Here is a 22,434-nt window from a genome sequence, read left to right on the forward strand (position 1 = left end):
TGGTAATCTTGATGATGGATATGTCCTCTACCTTAAGATGAGAAGGGAAAAAGACAATTGCCTAGTTGTTCCTAACGCTTGCCCTGACTTCTAGGAGCATTATTTTAAGATGAAATAAAGACAGACAGAGAGACCATGAGTTCTCCTTCCACCCCAGTACATAATTGCATATTGTAATCGGCTCCCTGACATTCCCAGTCTCAAGGTGCATTGTGGGATGTTCCTAACAGAGGGGTTTGTGCTGATTGTCCCTTCTGGCACAGACATTTCTAAGGCTGCGACTTTATGCTTACAGCTGCCTCGAGTTTCTGCTTCAAAACGATGCAAACCCATCCATCCGGGACAAGGAAGGCTACAATAGCGTCCATTATGCTGCCGCCTACGGCCATAGACAATGTCTGGAACTGGTGAGTTGTCCGTTCATGTTTTTCTAACACGATGACTGGCCCTGAACTCCCAACAGCCCCCCGCTGCCCAGCGTGGTCCCCACTAGGAATGACGGGGAGACTGTTTCTGCTAAGTGAAAACACTGTGAGATGTCACAGTACGGAGAGTTCTTTGCTCCTCTCTGTCCCCATCTGACTGACAGTGGACTCATCCACGTTCACTGCGGTAGGAATGCCGGAGCTGCGTGGAGACACAGCCTTTATTTTAAAGATAATTAGGATACGTCGCACAAGCTGAGTAGCTCTTTCCAGAGGAAAACTTCGCGCCGCAATGCTCACGAATAGAACGATAACTCAGGATCTGACTTATGCAGTCAGTAGACGCATGGGTTCCTTGGGCCAGTCCCATGTCAGGAGCAGAAAGAAAGAAACTGGCAAGGGCCAAGAACGGAATGTGAACTTCAAAAAAAAAAAAAAAATCAAATAATCAAGAGATGTGTGTGAGTGTGTGTGTGTGTGTGTGTGTGTGTGTGTGTGTGTGTGTGTGTGTGAGAGAGAGAGAGAGAGAGAGAGAGAGAGAGAGAGAGAGAGAGAGAGAGTTAAAATGTGAACTCTTCTCTTGGTGATGGTCATGAGACCCAAAACTCAAATGCCCACAGTGACTTGAAATGTCGAGGGTGACCTGAGCTCAGGCATAAAACAGTCGGGAGTGATGGGGACTTGTACCCAATAAAGAGCCATGCGGTAAACACAGCTGGTTGGAAGACCAGGAAGGAAAGGGTTGCTAGAAATGGTGTGTGTGTGTGTGCACATATGTATATGCATGTGTGTGTGTCACAGCACACACACGAAGGGCAGAGGACAGCTTCACGGGTTCAGACTGAACTCAGAGCACCAGCCTGATCAGCAAGTGCTTCTACCCACTGAGCCGTCTAGCCAGACCTAAAGCCTGGCTTTTTAATGGGAGGTTTCCTGTTTTGAAACCCTCCTGGGGAGGCTGAGAGGAAAGTTTGTTCACGGCCACATCCAGCCTGCAGGTCACTATTTGCTACTTTGTTGACACTGCTTTTGGTTCAACTTCATCAGGATACTTGAGTGTCCCGGCTGGCTGGCTGTGTGGGCTGATGACAGGTGCCACTTTCATTTACTGCCCTGGAATGTGTTTATAGCCCTGTGGGGTGGTTTGAATGAAGATGGCCCCCATAGGCCTATAGAAAGTGGCGTTGTTAGGAGGTGTGGCTTTGTTGGAGGAAGTATGTTACGGGGTCAACGGTGGCCTGGGGTGGGGTGGGGCTTTGAGGTCTCAGATGCTCAAGGAGGGCCAGTGTCTGGCTCGTTTCCTGCCGCCTGCCGATCTGAATGTAGAACTCTCAGCTCCTTCTCCAGCACCATGTCTGCCTGCATGCAGTCAGGCCTCCTGCCGTGACCATAATGGACTAAACCTCTGGATTGTAAGCCAATGCCGATGAAATCTTTCCTTATAAGATTCTCCATGGTCATGGTGTCTCTTCACAGCAGTAGAAACCCTGATGAAGACAGTCTGCAAAACCAACATTTGGGAGGCTGAAGCAAGGGGATCTTAAGTTCAAGGCCAGCCTGGGCTCGTACCCTTACCCTGTTTCAGAAGTAAAGACATTGTGTCGAGTGTGATGGCACACACCTTTAATGACGCACTTGGGAGGCAGAGGTGGGTGGGTTCTGTGCGTCAGAGGCCAGACTAGTCTATATAGCAAATTCCAGTCCAGCCAGGGCTACGTAGTGAGATCTGATCTCTATCCATCTGTCTGTCCATCCATCCTACTTCCGTTTCTTTTACCCTTCTACTTCCCCATGTTTCTCAGAGCTGTGTTTGAAGAAACACACAGTATCTACTGGACGTGGTTTACTAAAGAGACAGGAAGTAGGAAGCCAGCAAACTGAAGTATCGAACCTACACAGAAGTAACTGGAGTATGCCCTTTTTCCTGTAGTTGGTTCCACTTAGGGTCAGTCCTGTTACATTTCCTTTACTCTGGAACGCAGGAAAATCCATATAAAGTCACCAAGTTTGGAAACAAAACTAGGATTATTCTTGTGTTGTTTTTTTTCATGGCACAGGTTGGTATGTTGTATTTACCTTCACCGTTCTTGAAGAATTCAACAGCATCTTTTCTCGGGTTCTTGTGAATACAGAAGAGTTCTTGTTTGACCTTGGGGATAGGTAGCAGTTTTCAGGTGTGTGTGTGTGTGTGTGTTTTTTAATTGTTTGTTTGTTTTCCTCACCTAGTCCCCTTCGGTTACCTTGGCTGCCCACACACAAATCACCCCGATGTTAGTGGCTGAAGAGCAGTAGTGATGCACTCTGCCTCTCTGTGCTTGTGAGCCGGGGCTTCTGGAACGGCTAAGCTGAGTGCTTCTAGGCAAAGGATTCGCAAGAGGTCACATGCTGGCCTAGGTCTCAAGGGCTGCTCTCTCTGCAGCATCACCTAGGCTAGAAGGTACAAACAGATAGTCTTCCTGAGGCATGTGTTACCCTGTGTGTTCTTGGCGTTTCTTTTCCTCCATTATCCTCTCCTGTCTCCCGTGGACCTCTCCCGGATATCTCTCTCCTCTTCACAAATGGTTCCCCTTTATAATTTTGTTGTCTACCCAGGTTGCCTCAGACTCTGAGTCTTCCTACTTCTCTCTCCTGAGTGCTGTGATAATAGCTGTGCCCCACCATCCTCTGGGTTCTTCTAGGTTGTTCTTGTGTAGTTGGACATCTTACATGGTGGCTCAAGAGCCAGGCATCCACCAAGGGGCATGGGCGAAAAGAGGAAGGAGGAAGGCTGTGATCTGTCTTTGAAAACTGCTTGAAGTTTCTCTTGCATATCCATTTCTTGAGAGGCAAGGGAAAAGCATGAAGTGTTAGCTCCATGGGAGAGGTGGAGGGAGCCAGTGATTTCCGGATTCCTGAATACTGATGTGATCGAGAACCCCAGTGGTCAAGGAGCAGCCACAAGTCATGCAGGTGAACAAACCAGCCGTGGAGGCGTTAACTAGTTTGTCTAAAGTTAGGGCGCTGCTGGCCTTTGGAAGACTGAGGACTAGTAATGGGGCATCTTATGAGTTCTGATTTTTTGTGTGCGAACTTTTCTTTTTACCTGAAAATAGGTTATTCTCTCATGCAATACATCCCAAGCACGGTTTCCTCTTCCCCAACTCCCCTCTCCCCCATATCTACTCCCCCTCCATTTCCTCTTCAGAAAAGAGAAGGCCTCCCAAGAGACAACAGCCAAACAGGACCAAACAAGATACAACAAAGCAACAGCCCTCCTATTGAGACTGGACAAGGCAACCAGTAGGAGGAAGTCTCAAGAGCAGGCAAAAGAGTCAGAGACACACCAAGTTCTAATCTGAAAGGAAGTGGTTACTCACCCAACTGTGCCCTGCCTTCCATCACAGATGAAAGCCGAGTCTCCCCAGGCCTTTCAGACCCAGTGCTGATGCTTGGTGGGAGCTGAGGATGAGGCAATGTCATCTCTGCCTCTACTCCAGCTTTGCGGTTGTATGTGCTCTACGACTTTGTGTTTAGACCTCATATACAAAAGGCTCCTCAAAGCATGTGCACATGTGTGAATGTGTATTGTCATACCGGGAGGGTGAGGGCTTATGTTGTAGCCCACTATGAGACTGTCTTCTGAAATCTACATAAGACATGGCTATCTTGAATTGCGTTTTCTCTCAGAAAACCATATGCCATAATTGGATATACGAACTTTTATTACAAAGTTTGTTATATCCTCTTAATAATGTGTGCTGCTCTAGGGAGCGTTAATGAGTTATCTTCAGTCCTGTAGCATACAGTGCATAATTATCTGGAAACACTTTCTTTCTGTCCAAGTGATGTGTTGCATGCACTGTTTTCCTTTTTCAGGAATGCCATTTTAGGGCCATTATTTCTTTTATCAGACAAGATTTTTCTGTCCACAAGACAAAAAAACGACTTGGCTCTTTGATTGGATCAACTCTTGCCTTTGTATTTACAGAGGTGATTGTTCATGGAAATTAGGAATAGTCTATTGTAGGCAGAGAAAGTATTAATTGATCCTCGTTTATGCTGTCGATTGAATCAGACCAGATTATCAACATAAATGATAGCAGCCTCACCCTTGTTTGCTCTTAAGAAAGAACCTTTGTGAGTCGTTACCACACAGACAGGATTCTCCTGAACGGTTGTCGTTGGGTGGAAAGCTTTCTGTATTCCCATTTTGGAGTGCATCCTACAGATCCTCTGGGGTGCAGTTTGTACTGAGCAAGCTGTGGACGTTCTTACAATCCCTCCCCTCCACGACACCACATCAAAACCAAACAGAACCAGGGAGTAGCCCTGCCTCCTCTCCCCACACTGGATGGGGAGAAGCACTAGGCCAGACTTTTGTAGGTGTCTTATTCTCCTCCTAGCTCACCCAACAAGAACCAGTTTGGGGAGGAGACGGGACAGGATGAGGGTTCCACAAGGAAGGGAAGACAGAATAGGGTCATCTCTGGGACAAGTGTCAAATGAAGAAGTAAGGTTTTTGGTTTTTTGTTTTTAAATGGAGCATTTCTAATTTTCCATTCACCCTTGGGAACCTAATGCCATCATAGTCTCTAAAATCCCGATTTCCTTAGGAACCTGGTGTGCACAAGCGGTAGATTTCTGTGAGTCACCGTCGTGCCAAATACCCCTTATCTCATGGAACAAACACCCCATCTTAACAAGTTGGCCCCGACTCTGTGCCAGGTTTTCCCGCGAGAAGCCCTGCTTTACGCCACTCTGGTCACCTATTGGAGTCTCTGAGGAAACGTTCTTCCAAGAGACCATTCTTTAGTTCACGTTCCCAGCCTGTGCCCTGGCTGCAGAGGGAACAGAGAGCGTATAAAATGAATATTTTCTACCAGACCAGGCTTTGTCTTTTGGGAGCTGGAGTGACATGAAAGAGGGCAGGTGGCCACTGGGACTAGGTGGCTTTTGTACAGTGGATGACATTTGTTCCTAGCCCCTTCTTTTGGTTAGTTGATCTACTGCTGCGTTTATGCACATCTCTAAATAGGTATCATTGAATTTTTATGCATAAATGACTGGCATTTAACTTAGTCCATATTTGCTGGGCATTTATGGTTTTTGGCTTTTGTCTGTGATTAAAAGCTTAGAATTTATAAACCGTATTTTGTTTTCAATTTATTTTGCTGCAGTCAAAGTGGAACGAAAATGACGTTAGCTGTTTTAACTCTATTTTCTGCATTTAAACTGATTTTTGAGCTAGTTCCACAAACAAAAAGCTCGTAGAAAGTGATGCATTCCTGTCTTGACGGGCTAACCAGGTTCTGAATTCCGTCCCATCCACCTCCTTAAGGCAGTGCTCTCGCTGCTTTTGATCAAGGATACATGTCCTGAGCTTGCTCCAGAAATCTGCCCATCAATGTATACAAGGGACTGCGATTAGTCAAATTCAACTGGGCTCAAACTATCAAAGCAGAGCAGAGGGTTCATGTCTAATAAAGCACCTTGTGTATGAATCAAACGTTTGCTCAAGTGGAGGGGAAAAGCAGGCAAAGGCCTCAGGCCTCTGCAGTGCATTCAGACTGACTGGAAAGAGACATTCAGGGAGCATGCCCCTAGGTTTTTTTTTTTTTTTTTCTTTTACAATATTGAACCTTTCTCTGTGAACATGAAGACTCTTAGGGCTTTGTTATTTTCAGAGTGGAAAAAGGCGTCTTCCAGTGTAATTACATAAATTGCCTACACAGACTTAGAAAGATTTGAAAACTATAATTCGGATTAAATTCGGTCCAGGATTTTGCCAAGCTTCATCACTTGGAACTTGGCTGCTTTCCCTGGGTCTCCTGTGAACTTGAACTTTGACAATGAGAATATGTGGGAATAGCAAACAATCCCTGCGTGTATATTCTAGGAGTTCTGGGATTCTCTGAAGACAGCTATGTTTTGGGTAACTGAAAACAAAATGGTGTTACAGTCATATAAACTTCTAGGTGTTTCTTATGTTTACCACAGACTTGAGCATTGTTAGAAACTGGCTCTGAATGAATACATGTGTCTGTGTAGAATGCATCTCAGTGTGTCTAATTAAGCTTCTTGATACTGAGAAAGTGGGGTTTAAAGGAGTTTTTTTTTTTTTTTTAAAGAAATAAGTGACTTTTATGTTAGGAAGCAGTCTCCCCGAAAGGAATGGTCTTCTGAAGATAACCAGTGGACTTGAACCCGAGTCCACAACAAACCTTGGATAACTTTTTTCTGTCCCCAGAGGTGCTACGAGCCAGTTTGCTCTTAGAGAACGTGACTTTGAGCTGGCAGGCTATGCGTGAGCAGGTTCTGGGACCCCTCAGCAGTGATGGTGGGACTATCTACTGTGAGCTCAGTGTGGGAGAAGCATGACTCTTAGGAGGAACGCTCTCAGGGAGGGGTGGGGTGGACACAGACATTCTGATGCCGCTAGCAGCCTCTCCCTGTCATGAATGAGTTCCCAGAAGTTGGGTCAGACGTGGGATGTGAACCTGTACTCAGAGCGGTTGAATAGACAGTTCAGCAAAGGGTCTGTCTGAGGATCACAAGGAGGACGACAAGACCTTCCGGTTTCACTATGAATCAGTCTGGCAGTGGATGAAAGACCAGTTAACAAAATGTATTGAAATGGACAGCCTCAGCTTTACCTCCACAGGAGGGTCCAGGGCAGTCGGGCTGTTGCCCCCACACCGCTTCAGCCCACAGCCTGCTTACTTATGTCTAACGTCTGAGCTGGGAAAGGCAGGAAGCTTCAGATCCTGGAGAGATTTTTTTTTTTTTTAATTTAGCTGTGTTATTGATCACACCATCCTCATAGTCGGGGATGCCTTCTTCTGACCAAAGACCAAACAAAAAAGCTCCAGTGAGATGGCATGGATGCCTAAAGTTCCATGCACCGTAGTGCACACAGTGGTCTGGCTATGGTAAGTCTAGAATGTCTTTAACCAGAATCTGCTTGCCAGGAGGTCATACGAAAGTCATCCACTCCTCCTTCATCAGTTCCCAATGCCCAGATGTGCATCAGAGGCCACAGCAGGCCCAAGACTCTCCGGAATCCTGCTAACGAGGGTTGCCTGTGATGGTGGGGAGACTCAGGGTTCCTCTGAAGACAGGAGCTCTCCTAGGAGAGTTCGTTACCAGGAGACAGGGGCCTCACTAGGAAGAGGGAGCTGCAGATAAGAGGAGAGCCTACTGCCGCACCTGAAAGAGAAATCTGACCCCGGTGGGGCGCCATTACCAAGGGTGTGTGCCAGCTGGCAAGACCATTGTCTCTGCTTCTGTGGAACCCCTTTTTTTCCTATCCCCTTCAATCCTAGGGAGGGCAGACATTGAGAGGATGTGAGGTGGAGGGTTCAAGGCTCCGTCCCACCGTGTCCGCTTCCCCACTGCACCCCTTGGTAGACAGTGGGGAGAAGAACCAGTGTCAGGCAGCCTTCAAGGCTTATGGTTCTTGTGCTGGCACAGACGTCAAGTCATAATTGCTGACTTGAGGCTGTGCTTGTAACTGAGATGCTTTGAGGGTTTGTTTTATTATTTGTTAGAGATTTTTATCTCAGGTGGCAGGAAAAGGGAGCCTTGTAATGGAGCCCGGACCTGGTGTAGGGTGAAGGAGAACAAAGCTGAAGTGGGATTACTGATGACTCACTGCTTAGTCAGACACTGGAAGCCACTGGAAAGACGAAATTCAGCTCTGAGGAAAAAAAAAAGATTCTTGACTTGAAATAAACATGACTTTAAATTTCAACTTTATAAGATAGAATGTCCTAATAATTATTCAAACGCTTATTAGGTGCCAAAACGCGTTGAACAATAGTGATTCGTTGGCAAATGATTGAGCTTGATTTAGTGATAAAATTTAAAGGCTAGTTTTTAAGTGTTTTGGTGAGTCTCTTGCTTGACAGATGTTTCATAAAAGATGACGGGTTGCGGAGGAAAGGAAAATTTATATTTTGATGAACTGATCTCTTTAGAGGTGACTACTTACAAGCATGAAAGCATTTTATTATAATAATCTCATCTTCATGATTTTTATTCTTCAAGGTCTACAAACCTGTGCTAATATGTAAAACTGATGCAAAGACATTAGGCAAATTAAAAGTTACACACACACACACACACACACACACACACACACACATACACCCACATACACACACTGTAATTTTTTCTAGGTATGTAGTGGGGATTCAAATAGGCATTACTTCTAATGGGAAAGTTTCTAAAGACCCTGAGAAAAATCAAGATTTCTTAGGAATGGTGTAGTTTAAACGTGAATTGAAAAACAGAGTTAATCTGGCTTGTCCTCCCTCTTTCCTACCCTGTCTTCATAATTTCTATTGCTGTGACAAAACCCCATAACCAAGACAACTTAGAGAAGAAAGACTTTATTGGGGCTTGTAGTTTCAGAGGGTGAACCCATGAGCATCGTGGTAGGGATCATGGCAGCAGACAGGTAGGCGTGCTCTGCAACCATAGCCGAGAGCTCCTATCACCTACAAGCAGGAGGCAGAAAAGACTAACTGGGAATACCGTGGGCTTTTGAAACCTCAAAGCCCAGCTCCAGTGAAATGCCTCCTCCAACAAGGCCACGCCTCCTCCAACAAGGCCACACCTCCGCCAACAAGGCCACACCTCCTAATCTTTCCCAAGCAGTTCCACCAACTGGGACCCCAACATTCAAATATCTAAGCCTGTGGAAGCCATTCTCATTCAAACCACCATAACCCCTCAGTCAAAAACCCACTAGGCAGGATCCTGTGACACAAGACAGCAGCCCACTTGGGGCTAGGCCCAGGAGGATGTCAGGAATTCATCCCAGGAAGGATCAGAACCCATTCAAGGACAGCGACCTATGTGAGTGTATTTGTTACTTTTCTCACGGCTGTATCAAAATACACGACAAAGGCAATTTAATAAGGAGGGATTCATTTAGGTTCATGATTTAAGAAGGGATCCAGTTAAGAAAGGCATGGACTCAGGAGAGGGAGCGGTTAGTCATTGTGTCAATGTCAGAGAATGGACTGGGAGTACCACCAGCTTATAAAACCTTAAGATGTGCTTCCAGTGACCCACTCCCTACAGGGAGGCTTCATCTCTCAGGATATCCAGCCAAGAGCCTACAGGCAGTATGTGGCCCGGGATCACTATGAATGCATCCCAACATAAAATCATAATCTTAAAACATAATATGAATTTTGGAAGGGGGTAAATTGAATGCACAGTTCTCAACCATGAACTTTGTAGGTGACGGCGTCATGTTGCAGTATCATTCACACTAAGTATTCTTTCGCAATCCACAGACCATGGATTGAATATAGTTATATGACTGTCTTAGTAGGAGTAGCCTATTGCTATGAAAAGACACCACGACCACAGCCACGCTTATAAAGGAATGCATTTAATTGGGGCTGCATACGGTTCAGAGGTTCAGTCCATTATTGTCATGGCGGGTGGCATGGCGGTGTGCAAGCAGACACGGAGCTGGAGAAGGAGCTGAGAGTCCTACATCTTGATCTGCAGGCAGCAGAAGCAACTGTGTGCCACACTGAGCATAGGAAACCTCAAAGCCCACCCCCACAGGGATGTACTTCCTCCAACAAAGCCACACCTACTCCAACAAAGCCACACCTACTCCAACAAAGCCACACCTACTCCAACAAAGCCACACTTCTTAATAATGCCACTCCCTTTGGGGGCCATTTTCTTTCAACCCACAACAACCTTCCAGAAGCAATGCTTTCATTTGGGACAGAGTGTTCAAACACTTGAGCCTGTGAGGACATTTCACATTCCGACAAACAATATATCTCAGGCTAAATGCATAATTTAAGTTCCCCAGTTTTGAAGTTTTGTGCAATATTCTCTTGGTCCCAAATTCTTCACATTGATATGGGACAAACAGTGAGAGGCAACTCAAAGAAATCATGCCATACAAGCACACCGAGTATCATTCACTCTGAAGTGAAGGAATGGTGTCATTATAATGATGTTTGGTCAGGAGTTCCTATGTACTGGAGGCTGGACTTGGTACCACCAGTTAGTGAAGGTGGAGATGTGGGTGTACCTTTCAGCTTTTCTATGTTTTAAAACTGTGCTAGTCTTCATTATCAATCATAAAAGTCTTTTAAGAGCATCCTTCATGGACTTGCAGTGAGAAGTCTGGGGGGTTCATGATTGTCTACTATGGCAGGTAGATCCAGTTAGACAAATGATTAAGAAGTTTCCTTCCTGAGTATGGAATGAGAGTCGAATGGGCTCATCTTGTGGTGACTTCGGTTGATCTGTCTTACTCAAGGCTCTCTCCTGTGCCAGTCAGAATACACAGGCTCTTGTCAGCAGGCTTGTCCTCTAGATGGGACAGAGAGACCCTTACTACTGCCATGTTTCCTATGGTTGATGGAAACTAACCCCTAGAAGAGGCAGGCCGTGGTCTGCCTAATATTAGCCACCTACAGCAGCTGCTTCTGGAAACATGGAGTGGAGCTAGAGGAATGTATTGAGAACTATGGTTGACACAGGAACATGTTCCACGTGGGCATGCCTTTCACAGAAATCAGAAACTAGTTTGGAAGATATAACTATACCCCATAAATATTGGTTCAAAATATTATCCACTTCTCCAGGTTCTTCACAGGGTAATAATAGAATTATAATAGCTACCCCTATTTACCCCTATTAAAGAGGTGGGCTCTTTATCTGGTCCCACCTCTTGCTGTTCTGCTTGGCTCTGCTTGTCCCCGTGTGCTGTATACATCACCCCCCCCCCCCCCCCGCCCAAGCACAGCATGGATACTACTTCCTTCCTCTCTTTCCATGCTCTCTGTGGTGGTGTGTCCAATTACTGTTTGCATTTCAGAAGCTCTTTGGTCACAGATGTTCAGAAAACACCCTGCTCCTGTCACTGCTCACTCATGGCAGGGCAGAGGTTGCCAATGTTTGTGCTAGTGTGTAGAATTTTCACTAAACCATCTCCTGCAGGTCCCTAATACCGCCCCCCTCCTCCTCCCCCCTCACTCCTCCCCCCTCACTCGTCCCCCCCCCCACCCCTGGCATTCCACACACCTGACAACTAAGACTGAGCCTGTGGGAGCTGGGCAAAGTAGTAATGGTGGTGGCAGAAGATGGTGAGGTTGAAAGTTCAAGGACTTCCACGTATGCTGGCCTGAAGTGAAATATCAGCTCTGCCATTATCCAACTACGAGGTCTGTGAGCATGTTACCTTCTGTCCATGAGACTCCATAGCTTGCCTAAGCTGTTAAATGGAGCTTAGGTTATTCTGAACATTAAATAATAGAAAATAAGTTATCCTCAAAAATTAAAAATAGAACTCCCATGTAGTATCAGCCCTGCTCCAGGGTGTACATCCAAAGAAAATGAAATCAGTGTCTCCAAGAGATTTGATGACTAAATAAAGTTATATATCACATACATGCAATATATATATGTATATAATATATGTATATATAATGCTGTATACAATATGATGTTATCTAGCTTTTTAAGGAAAAGAAACTGCCATTTCAGAACAGTATAGGTGAATCTGGAATACATTATGCTGGATGAAATAAACCAGACACAGAAAGACACAGCACTATACAAACTCACTTATAGATGGAATCTAAAAAGACTGAACTCATAAAAACAAAGTTTCCAAGATCTGGGAGTCAGAGGAAATGGGAGATGTCAGTCAGCTTGCACAGTTAGAGTGATTCAGGAGTCTGAAGATCTGGGGAACAGCGTGATGACTCTAGTTAGTAATGCTGTGTAATGGAGTAGATAGCGATTGTTTTGCACATGCATGCATGCTCACACACACATACATACATACACACACACATGAACACACACAGAGGCACCTGTGAGGTGGTGGAAGTTTGGTAGTCTGTGATTATCAGTTCACTGTGTATACATGCTTTAAAATATTACATTGTATGCCTTTAGTGCATTTATTTTTGTTAATTTACTTCAGTAAAGCTGAGCAAACAAAGATTATAAGAAAATAGTCTGCGCAGTGCCTGGTACATGAGAGAGAGAAGCAGTAGCTATTGTTCCGTATTCATTGTCTGTAACTTAGAGTCTCCCATCCCCTGGACACTGTGCTGTATCTATGAATATCTAAACCATCAAAAAAAATGCTGTACCTGCAATCTTCCTATCTAGCAATGGGAACCAGCATGTAAATAGATAACTGTGATAAAGTAAGTTGTTGCTTTATTGGGATTATGTATTTCTGTTATTTTTTTTATCATTATCTAGGATTAAACAGGAGTCCCAGAAAAGGTACAGGTGAGACATGGTGGGAGTTTTGTAATTAATGAGCTGCTTGCCGACTCCTGTCAGCTAAGCACATCTCTCTGTGCTTCGCCTTGTCTCGTCACCATTTGTGTGACCGTGGAACAGCAGCGTGGAACTGGAAATGAGCTGAATGAGGGCGACTGTGGGGGGGTGTCTGAGCTTGGTTAGTAAGCTCAATAAGGACTTGATTTATGAGATACCAGAGAACCTGTTTCATAATGGCGTCTTTGATTTTGATGATCGCTGCGTTGCCCACTAAATGAAACACTTGTAAGGGAAGTAATGCATTACAACCAGAAGAATAAAGATGCTGTATCTAAACTCAGGCTGCTGATCCCACCACCATCTGGGACCCAGCCATTCACAGAAGAGCCGATGGGAGACGGGCACATCTCTGAATATGGGTGTCAAGTCTCTCCCATCTGCTTTGATTTTTGCTTAAGATAATAACAGCTTTCTTACCCACTCACTTGAATCTGTGCTGATTCTTTTAATATTCATTAAGCAGACAGAGTCTTTGTGGTCTTTAGCTGGTGTTTCTGAGTCCCAACAAGATTAGCATTAATTGGATCAGTAGACATTTTCCTTAAAGCAGTGCATTTTATTGCCAGGGCCAGAATCAATAGAACATTTATTGATGTTTACAGCAGAAATTTATACTGTAATCTAACACTAAGAAATGGTGTCTGAAGGACAGTTGTGTTGCTGGACATAGATTATGTGGGGACTGTGAGCTGGCAGGCAAGAAGTCTTTCCGCAGCAGGATGTTTTTTCCATCGCCCATTTGTTAAATTTTATTTTAAAGTTAACAATTTTATATTTAAGTCAATCGTCTCATTTATTTTTGGGCTGCACTTTCAATTTGATTGCCATGCCTCTCAGCTTTGGTATCCCTCTTCTAGCGCTCAGATAAAACCTCACTGGCCCAGAGCGAATGAATTGCACCCTGACCTGAGGCAGAAAGTAAATTAACACAGTGCTAATATTATTCAGGGTACCATGGGAATATCATCTAGAGGAAAATCACTGTTGATTAAAAGGTAACTTTTAAGCTTGAGTACTGCTCGCTCAGAAATCACCATGGAAACACGAGGCAGTGGTATTGTTTCCCAGCAAAACACAAAGAACTGAACATGCCCAGCCAGTGGAATCAATCAAATGCAATCCATGACCCTGAATATTTCAGAGTTGGCCACTTGTCACCCTCTCAAGGTGACTGTCACTTATTGCAATCAACTGTTTTGCAATGCACAACTTCATCTAATCTAGCTCTCCACGGAGTGCTTTGTGTTGATAGACGTGGGGAACGGGAAGGGGGTGAAGGCCCCGCTGCCTTCCATCCCCTATGCGGGCTTCAAAAGGAAGCCTTGCATTTCTGTGAAGACTCTAGGGAGCCCAGGCCTTGTAGACAACATTCACATTTTATTATTGAATTAACAGTGCTCTGGAGGTGAATGGTTAAGACAAATGGCCCAGTATCTCCACTTTCTTTCATTGAAATTACCTATCTTATTATTATTATTATTAATTAATTTTTTTGTTTGGTTTTCTGAGACAGGGTTTCTCTGTATAGCTTTGGAGCCTGTCCCGGAACTCACTCTGTAGCCCAGGTTGGCCTCGAACTCACAGCCTGCCTCTGCCTCCTGAGTGCTGGGATTAAAAGCATGCACCACCACCGCCAGGCCTTATCTTATCTTTTATGGCATGTATTTTTCCACTTCAGAAGGCTTTAATTTACAGCGTGCAGCACAACCATGAGGAGCTGCAATGTTTCATGGTCTCCAGCTGGGGACCAACACTCAGCCTCCCAGTTCAGCTCTGGTGAGTTTTCTCTGATGACTCTGAGCTAGATTCATGTAAATTTGTAAACATGTGAGGACTGCATTGACATCACGTGTGGAACAGAGAATATGGTTATTAGTATGTACAGTGACTGCAATCCAAGGATATTGCCAGATGGTACTTGAAAAGGAAGGTTTCTGTTTTGTTTGTTTTACTTTTGAATAAAAGTTCTGTTACCTAGAGTGTTCTGATGGCTTATGGTTAAGATCACTGTGTGTCTGTCAGGGACATGCAGTGTACAGAAGTCACTCATCTGAAGTAGGCCATCTTGATGGATTTAGTGCATATTGAGAATTGCCAGCAATGCAGGAATTGAGTGAGCAGATTCCTCTACTGGCTGTAGTGACTTCTGTAACATTCTCTCATTCTACCCTCAGAAATGTTCCTATTTTACTAGGATGCAATAACACAAAAATTAGATAAAAGAACTACAATGTGCTTGCATCAGTGTAGACAATAGGTAATACAGGTTTTTTAAAAAATTATATTTTAATTATATGTATGTATGTATGCATGCATGCATGCATGAGTATGTATGTGTATGTGTGTGTAAATATGTGTACATGAGTGCAGGTGCCCGTGGAGGCCAGAGGAGGGTGACAGATCCCCAGCGCTGGAACTGCATGTAGTTCTGATCCATGGGACATGGGTACTACGATTAAACTCAAGTCATCTGGAAGAACAGTACATTGTCTTCACAACTGGGTCATTTTTTAGTTCACAAAAGCTTATCTTTAAAAATGAATATTCCCATACAAAATAGAGGCAGGAAATAAGATTTTAGATGAAAACTTCCACCAAAAACATTGACAATCCTACACAAAATGTCAGCAAATTAAGTGCGACAATATATATTGGAAAGATAATACATCACACAGCCAATTACGGGCGCTCTAGGAAGGCAAGTGGAATGTGGCGTTAAAAAAAATTAAGCAAGGTAACTTTTCATATTAAGAGAAAAGGTGGGAAAAACGTCAGCTAAATAGCTTAGTATAATAAAAAGCATTAGACAGAGCTCGATGTCTGCATATGATGTAAAAGCTTAGCAGACTGTGAATACATATGATGTAAAAGCTTAGCAGACTGTGAATACAAAGAAACTTTGTGAATCTGATAAAGATTGTTAGTAACACATCTTTGGTTAAAAATATAAAACTTAATAGTGAAACCTTGAAAGCCTTTTCCCCTCTACTGGTAGGAACAAGATAAATATTTGTAGCGTGTCCCATTTTTACCAGTGTTGGAATGGAAGTCCTAGCCGGAGCAGTAGGGAGGAAAAAGAAATGGATATGTCAGGGCTGGGGAGACGGCTGGCTGGGGAGAGAGTTTGACTTCCAGCACAAGAACAGGAGACCAGATCTCTAGAACCCAGGTCAAAGCCAAGCTGACAGGGGCTCTGCCTGTAATCCCAGCACTCAGGAGGCAGAGCTAGGGAATCCCATGGAAAGCTGGCTAACTGGACCCGCAGAACTGGCAAGGTCGTGTTCAGTGAAGACCCTGTCTCAGTAAAGTAGAAACCAGTCAGTGAAGAACATTGGATGTCAGCTTCTGACTTCTGTGTGCACACACACCTGCATGAGCATGCTCTCCTATACATGTGGACACACATGCATGCGCGCGCGCGCATGCGCGCGCGCGCACGCGCGCGTGTGCACACACACACACACACACACACACACACACACACACACACACACACTGAGTCTGTGGATCAGTGGTAGGGCACTTGCCTTGCACACATCAAGCAATCCCCAGTAGTAGGAGAAAGAAGGAAACAGAAGGAAGGAGAAATCTGGGAGCTGGAAAAGCTTCCCAAAGGTGACAAAAGAAACTCATCTGTAATTAAATTAGACACAACGGTAGTAGCTGACTGATTGAATATGCATAGCGTGGGTCATCCTGTTTTCTATCCTGCACAGAACTGGACTCAAGAAGGACTGACAGGAATAAGGCCAATATGAACCAAGCCAATGCCTCTTTATGCCTTCCTTATACCTCTTTAAACAAAGAAAGCAAGCAGGGTAACAATGTAAAGGATACTGTTTACAAATACATTTACATTAGCATCTGAAATACATGGAATGTTCCTTTTATGAAAACAATACAAATTATTGAAGAAACATAAATACCTTTACACATACAAGGCTAATAATTTAAAATTCAATTTTTTCTTTACCCCAGAAATTATCAAGTGGGAAATAAAATTTTAAAAAGAAGCCAGTCATAAAATTGCTATGATGAAACTATAGCACATTATGGAAAAAAACTGATTCAATAAATGCAAAAAGATTTCATATCTGTAGGCTAAAAATCACAGTATTACAGAGATAGTAAACCACTTCAACCTGAATTATAGATTCATCAAGATCTCAGTAGAGTTCTTCACTATGAATTGAAAACTGGTTTTTAATTTCATATGGAAATGCAAAAGGCAAAGAGTATGTAAGACAACCTTGAAAAAGAAAAACCTGGAGACTTTGCTTCCAGATATCAAAGACGTGTTACAGAGTTACACAGATGAAAATAATCTGATTTCATAGAGAGCAGATAAACCGAAGGATGAGAATTGAAGACTAAGTTTGCACATGTCATTAACGATATATATGGTATAAAAGTTCAGTAGGAGAGCAAAGTACCTTTTTATTACATTTTGCTGGGGAGAAATGAATATGCTTTTGCTATACGCTAAATTCAATTCAAGTAGGATTACTGATCCATGTTGGAAAGTTGTAACAAGAAAGGTGTTAGAATAACACACAAGGAACATCCTCATGTCTCAGAGGGACAGATTTCCTAAATAAGGTGCAAAATGTTGAACTATATTAATGTTAAAAGTTTTGCTGATTAAAAGACACCATTCAGAGACTCCAAAGGCATACGTATGAAAAGCTGTATGCCAAGAACTCTTGCAGAATATATAAAGAAAATCTGAAAACTACCATGGAATAAATGGACATCCCGTTGAGAAGTGGACAAGAGGCACTACACAAAAGGATGTCCGTGGATTTAGTCACGTGGGAAAAGGTGATCATCCTTCACTGTTATCCAGAAAGGACAAACTGGAAGTGCTGTGGATGTGTCCGAGTTCCACGGCTTCCATCCTAAATGACCACACATTCCATGGATCACAACACAATCTTATTGTCTCATCGGTCTGTAGGTTAGAAATCCAATACAAGTTTCAACGCACAGAGAAAAGGGCCTGGAAGAGTACGACGTGACTCTTGGTCTTTGAGCAGCGCAAGGCCTGTGTAAGACCAGAACCGATGGAAATCTGTTGATCCAAATGACTCTTTTCCTCAAGCTACTGTGACTTCAAACCATCTCTCTCCTCTGTTCTCTAAGCACTGGCCTCATAACATCTGTAAGGAAGCTCTTCTAGAAGTATTGGTTTAATCAGACAGTTGCTAGATTACCATTTTTGAAGAAACTGGCTGTTCACTGGTGTCTGAAGCTGAGATGCTAGGTTTTTTTTTTCCCCCACCAGTGGAGTTTTCAAATCCTCTTTGATATACATTAAGTTCAGTCTTTGGGGTTTTGTTAGTATTGTAACAAGACCCTTCCATTTTTCCATAACCATGAGATTTAGGCATGATGTGTGCATGTTAGTTCATATTTTAAAGAAGTTATTTGTACTTCACATAAACCAACTTCTGCTACAACTGCATGTATATGTCGTATGTAAGTTAGACGCTGAACTTAAACACAGCTCTATTTCAGGTCCTTTTCCTGGTTTGAGCATGTGTTTCCAGTACATCCTATAACTGTCCTACGCATGACCTGGCATCTCTTCTCTTCTCTTCCTTTGTCCTTCCCTGTAACTGCGCTCATAATGACATGTACTCTTCTGTGGCTAGAGAAGCAATTTGAGCATGTGTTTCTTGAGTAATGTGTTAGCCTCTGATGTGGGACTCTGTCATTTAGCCAAGCACATAATATTGGGTAAGATTTGAAGTTTATTCATATCTGTGATTATTTGTCTGTTTTCAGCACACACAGCCATCCTAATATTTAGAAGATAGTTGTAGAGGCAGAACTGGATCGTAAGTGGAGAATGGACTAGAACAAACGAAATATAAATAATTGCCCTGTGGCAGACTATTTTCTCACTATAGGAATTTCATGTGCCTAGCTAAGGAATTTGGGGAGACTTCATAGAAAAATATATATATGATATTGAAAGCTGTGATTTTCCCACCTAGAGGTAACCAGCTTCCATATTTGGGGCTGTTTTTCTCTCTGTGTATATATCATGTGTGGGTGGTATGTTAGAGTATATGTTAATTATCTCATAGCAAAACAAGAACTCATTTTTTAAAAGGACTGAGTTTAGATGATTAAGAGTGAGGCAGTCAGGCATCAATTTAATTTAAACTTCAGCAGAAGAAATATTTTGTTCAGGGCCATCTGGTTTTAATCCCCTGCGTTACCAACCGATCCAAGCAACTCACCTTCTCCTTAGTCTCCCATTCTCATCCTGTTTGGCAGGCCCAGATCCACCCTGGCATGGTTACCAAAACAAATTAATGCTTCTTAAGTCTGCTTGTAATTAATAACTCCCAACAGAGCAGGATTCTCCTGTACCCTTGGAATCTTGCCTAATTTTCTCCAAGATAAGTAATTAGATGCACAGTCCTGATAAAGCTTTTCCTCTGAGCATCTGCCAGACAGTCCGCATCTATAATAAGGAGCAGGATGATTAAAATCTGAAATGGCTGCAGGTTTTCTCAGGTGTCACAACATCGATGATGTTTATTATTTCCCTCCACCCCTAGGCCAAATGTATCCCCCAAGAAGGGAAGACTTAAAGTGAGTCCAAAAGGCTAACCCTGAAGTCATTTGTATGGTTTGGTGAACATCTGTTGTCTATTTTACTCTTCATTCCACACAAATGCTCTAGCAGATAAGCTAAATGTGAAGGATGAATTTCTCATAGCATGTTGGTGATGCTCTTCTGTGGAAACTATTCTGTCTGCCTGTGAGCCCAGACTTACTGAATTCCTTCACGAGAGTACACTGGGACACTTCCGTCATGGGGCTTCCCATGGGCAACTTGTCTGAGATGGGACCCTGACTCAGATCTGTTCTGTGGGTGGTAATCCTTTCTAAAGTGGCAGACAGAACACCCCAGAAGGTCTACTTTTATTTCACTTCCCTAATGGAGGGCTTCCCGGGCTTTGCACTACTGATAACATGCAAAGGAAAACTTCCGAGGCTAGCGTGTGGTGGTGGGTGCTGCCTTGTACATCCCAGGATGCTTATTAATTCCCTTGGCCTCTGCTTGCTGGGCATAAATAGCAACCTTCTCCTTCAGCTTCTTACAGTCAAAAATATCACCAGGCGTTTGCCAAAGGTTCACTGGGGGGTAGGGGTGGTGGAGTAGGGGGTAGATTGCACCTCCCTGTTTGAGAATCTTTGTTCTGGAGAATAATATCCACAAAGCAGTGGTAACAGTAAAACAAACAGATCTCTATTGACAATATATAGTTGGACCCAATTAAAACTATTCATTTATCTCGTCAACAAATAATTCAGAAGGCTCATGTGGAGAACAGTTGTTTGAATACATCCTGATTTAACCAAGCTTGTACCCCCTATTGGCTGAATGCGAGAGACGCTTATGGCTCTGAAATGGGCAAGTCCAGCTGTTGAGGAAGCAGAGGGCCGTTTCCCCACGTAGAGGTGTTCCTCCTGGTGGTTCAGCTTTGTGTCTGACTGTGTGCTCTCACCAGGCCAAGCTCGGTCAAGGATAAACACAGTTCCCTTCTGCTCTCCATAGGTAAGATCTTTTTGAAAAAAACAACTCAGCATCTAACCAGCAGAAAGGAGCTGCAGTTTACTTTAATTAAAGTAATTATTGTGGGAGGACATTTTATTGCAGCAAAAGATACAGAGAATTTAGAATGTGGGAGAAGTAGGAAGCTTTAGTATTTGAGTAAAAAAAAAAATAATATCCTGATGAGGAAGCCACAGATTAGGTAGGAAGGAAAGATGGGCAATCTCTTAGTGTGCATGGGAGATTGTCCCAGGACCTATTCTGGAAAGCAAAATCCTGAGATGTGCAAGTCTTACATATAAAATAGCCTTATATTTGCATATGATCTACATGTCCTCTGTAGATTAGTTTTAATGCCCAATATGATAGAAGAGCTTCATAAACAGCTCTGTTATGCTCCTTAGGGATACTAACAAAGATATGTGTGCAGTGTGGCTCCTTTTGTCCTTTAGTCCACTGTTTGTTGTGTGTCTGCTGGGTTAAAAGAGAAAAGACAACCCAGGATTATTTTCATTTATTTCACTAAAAAAATCACATCTGGGCTCAAGTTCTTCTTCAGGTTGAGATGTAGAAAAGCATGTTTGCTCAGAAATGCAGCTTTTTGTCTTGTCCAGTTTCATAGGGAGGGAAAATAAAGAATCAAAACAAAACAATTGGATGTATGAAAACAGATCTACTCAGAAAAACAATGTAAAAATAAAATATTTTTTATATTTTCAAGAAATCCATATAGATATTTGTGGTGATATTGTGTTCCCCAAAATATTGTGCACCCTAAACTTATCTGGGGTCAGAGAACAGAACAGCCACTAGATACAGAGGCCAGAAAATGGTGGCGCACACACCTTTAATCCTAGCCTTCTGAAGGCAGAGATCTGTCTGGATCTCTGTGAGTTCAAAGCCACACTGGAAACAGCCAGGCATGGTGACTCACGCCTTTAATCCCAGGAAATGATGGCAGAAAGCAGAAAGATATATAAGGAGTGAGGACCAGGAACTAGAGCCTGGTTAAGCTTTTAGGCTTTTAGCAGCAGTTCAGCTGAGATCCATTCGGATATGAGGACTCAGAGGCTTCCAGTCTGAGGAAACAGGATCAGCTGAGGAACTGGCAAGGTGAGGTAGCTGTGGCTTGTTCTATTTCTCTGACCTTTCAGTCAGAGAAATATCTGGCTCCCAGGTTTGTTTTTATTAATAAGACCTTCTAACAATTCGTGCTACAAATATTTGTTCATATAGCAGAAGTAAAGGTTATAATTGAAGTTCTTGAAAGTCTAGCGGAAAGTGAGCTGGTTCAGTGGGTGAAGGCGCTTGCTGCCAAGGCTGACAACCTGCGTTCAATCCCTGGGTCCCACCCGACAATCCCAAGTGGGGCCCCACACATGGGAGCAGCACCACAAAAGGCATGCATGTTTGCACACACACGCACACGCGCACACACACTATAACCTTTAAAGACTAGCAAAAAAATATTTCAACAAAGCATCTGTAGGTGTGTGGGATTATTATTATTATTATTATTATTATTATTTTGCACCATTGCTGCTTCTCTTAAAACACTTACTTTTAGCAGAGGATATTTGCTATAGCCAAATCACCAGGTCCTTAAACCCCTCCTGCCCCTTTAGAAAAGGCAGCCGGTCCTCCCCAGTTCCAAGAAAGTGGCAGTGTTCCGTAGCTCTGTTGTTAAAACCATTGCAGTACTCCTGTTGAGGAGAAATTCTGTCTCCGTTAATTTATAATGTCGTTCTTAGTAAAAATGAACAAACCGTTTAATTCCAGAACAGCTACTTCTTGGCCCAATCTGCCTATATCCCGAGAGCTGTGAAGGCTCCAGTCTCAAGTCCTGGTGGGTAGGTGCTGTGGTATCTTGTGTCCAGTAATATCTAGGAAACAGTGCCTTTGGTGGTAATTTTAAAATAGCAATTCTAATAACTTTACTTACCAAGCAGAAATAAATTTTCAAGAAGTTTTAATAGCCTCATAGAGTCAGTTATTCATTGATAGCTATGAAAAAAAATTTAAAGGCTAGCTAACCTTGGTGTGTGTGCACATGTGTGTATGGTGCATATGCTGTATGCATTATTGTGTACACGTAGAGGTCAGAGGTCAGCC

General features: G+C 43.3%; 1 protein-coding gene across 2 annotated transcripts in view; it reads left to right on the forward strand.

The window, feature by feature from the left end:
* The window catches only part of Ankrd44 (ankyrin repeat domain 44), a 276,558-nt gene that overhangs the window by 204,933 nt on the left and 49,191 nt on the right, over window positions 1-22,434 (forward strand). For both annotated transcript variants that reach the window (XM_015993765.3, XM_006974874.4), the window contains exon 16: window positions 296-407. In XM_015993765.3, coding sequence (XP_015849251.3) covers window positions 296-407 — 112 coding nt within the window. The remainder of the gene's footprint in view (window positions 1-295; window positions 408-22,434) is intronic.

Source organism: Peromyscus maniculatus, chromosome 13 (genome assembly GCF_049852395.1).
Source record: "Peromyscus maniculatus bairdii isolate BWxNUB_F1_BW_parent chromosome 13, HU_Pman_BW_mat_3.1, whole genome shotgun sequence".
NCBI classification, from domain to species: domain Eukaryota; kingdom Metazoa; phylum Chordata; class Mammalia; order Rodentia; family Cricetidae; genus Peromyscus; species Peromyscus maniculatus.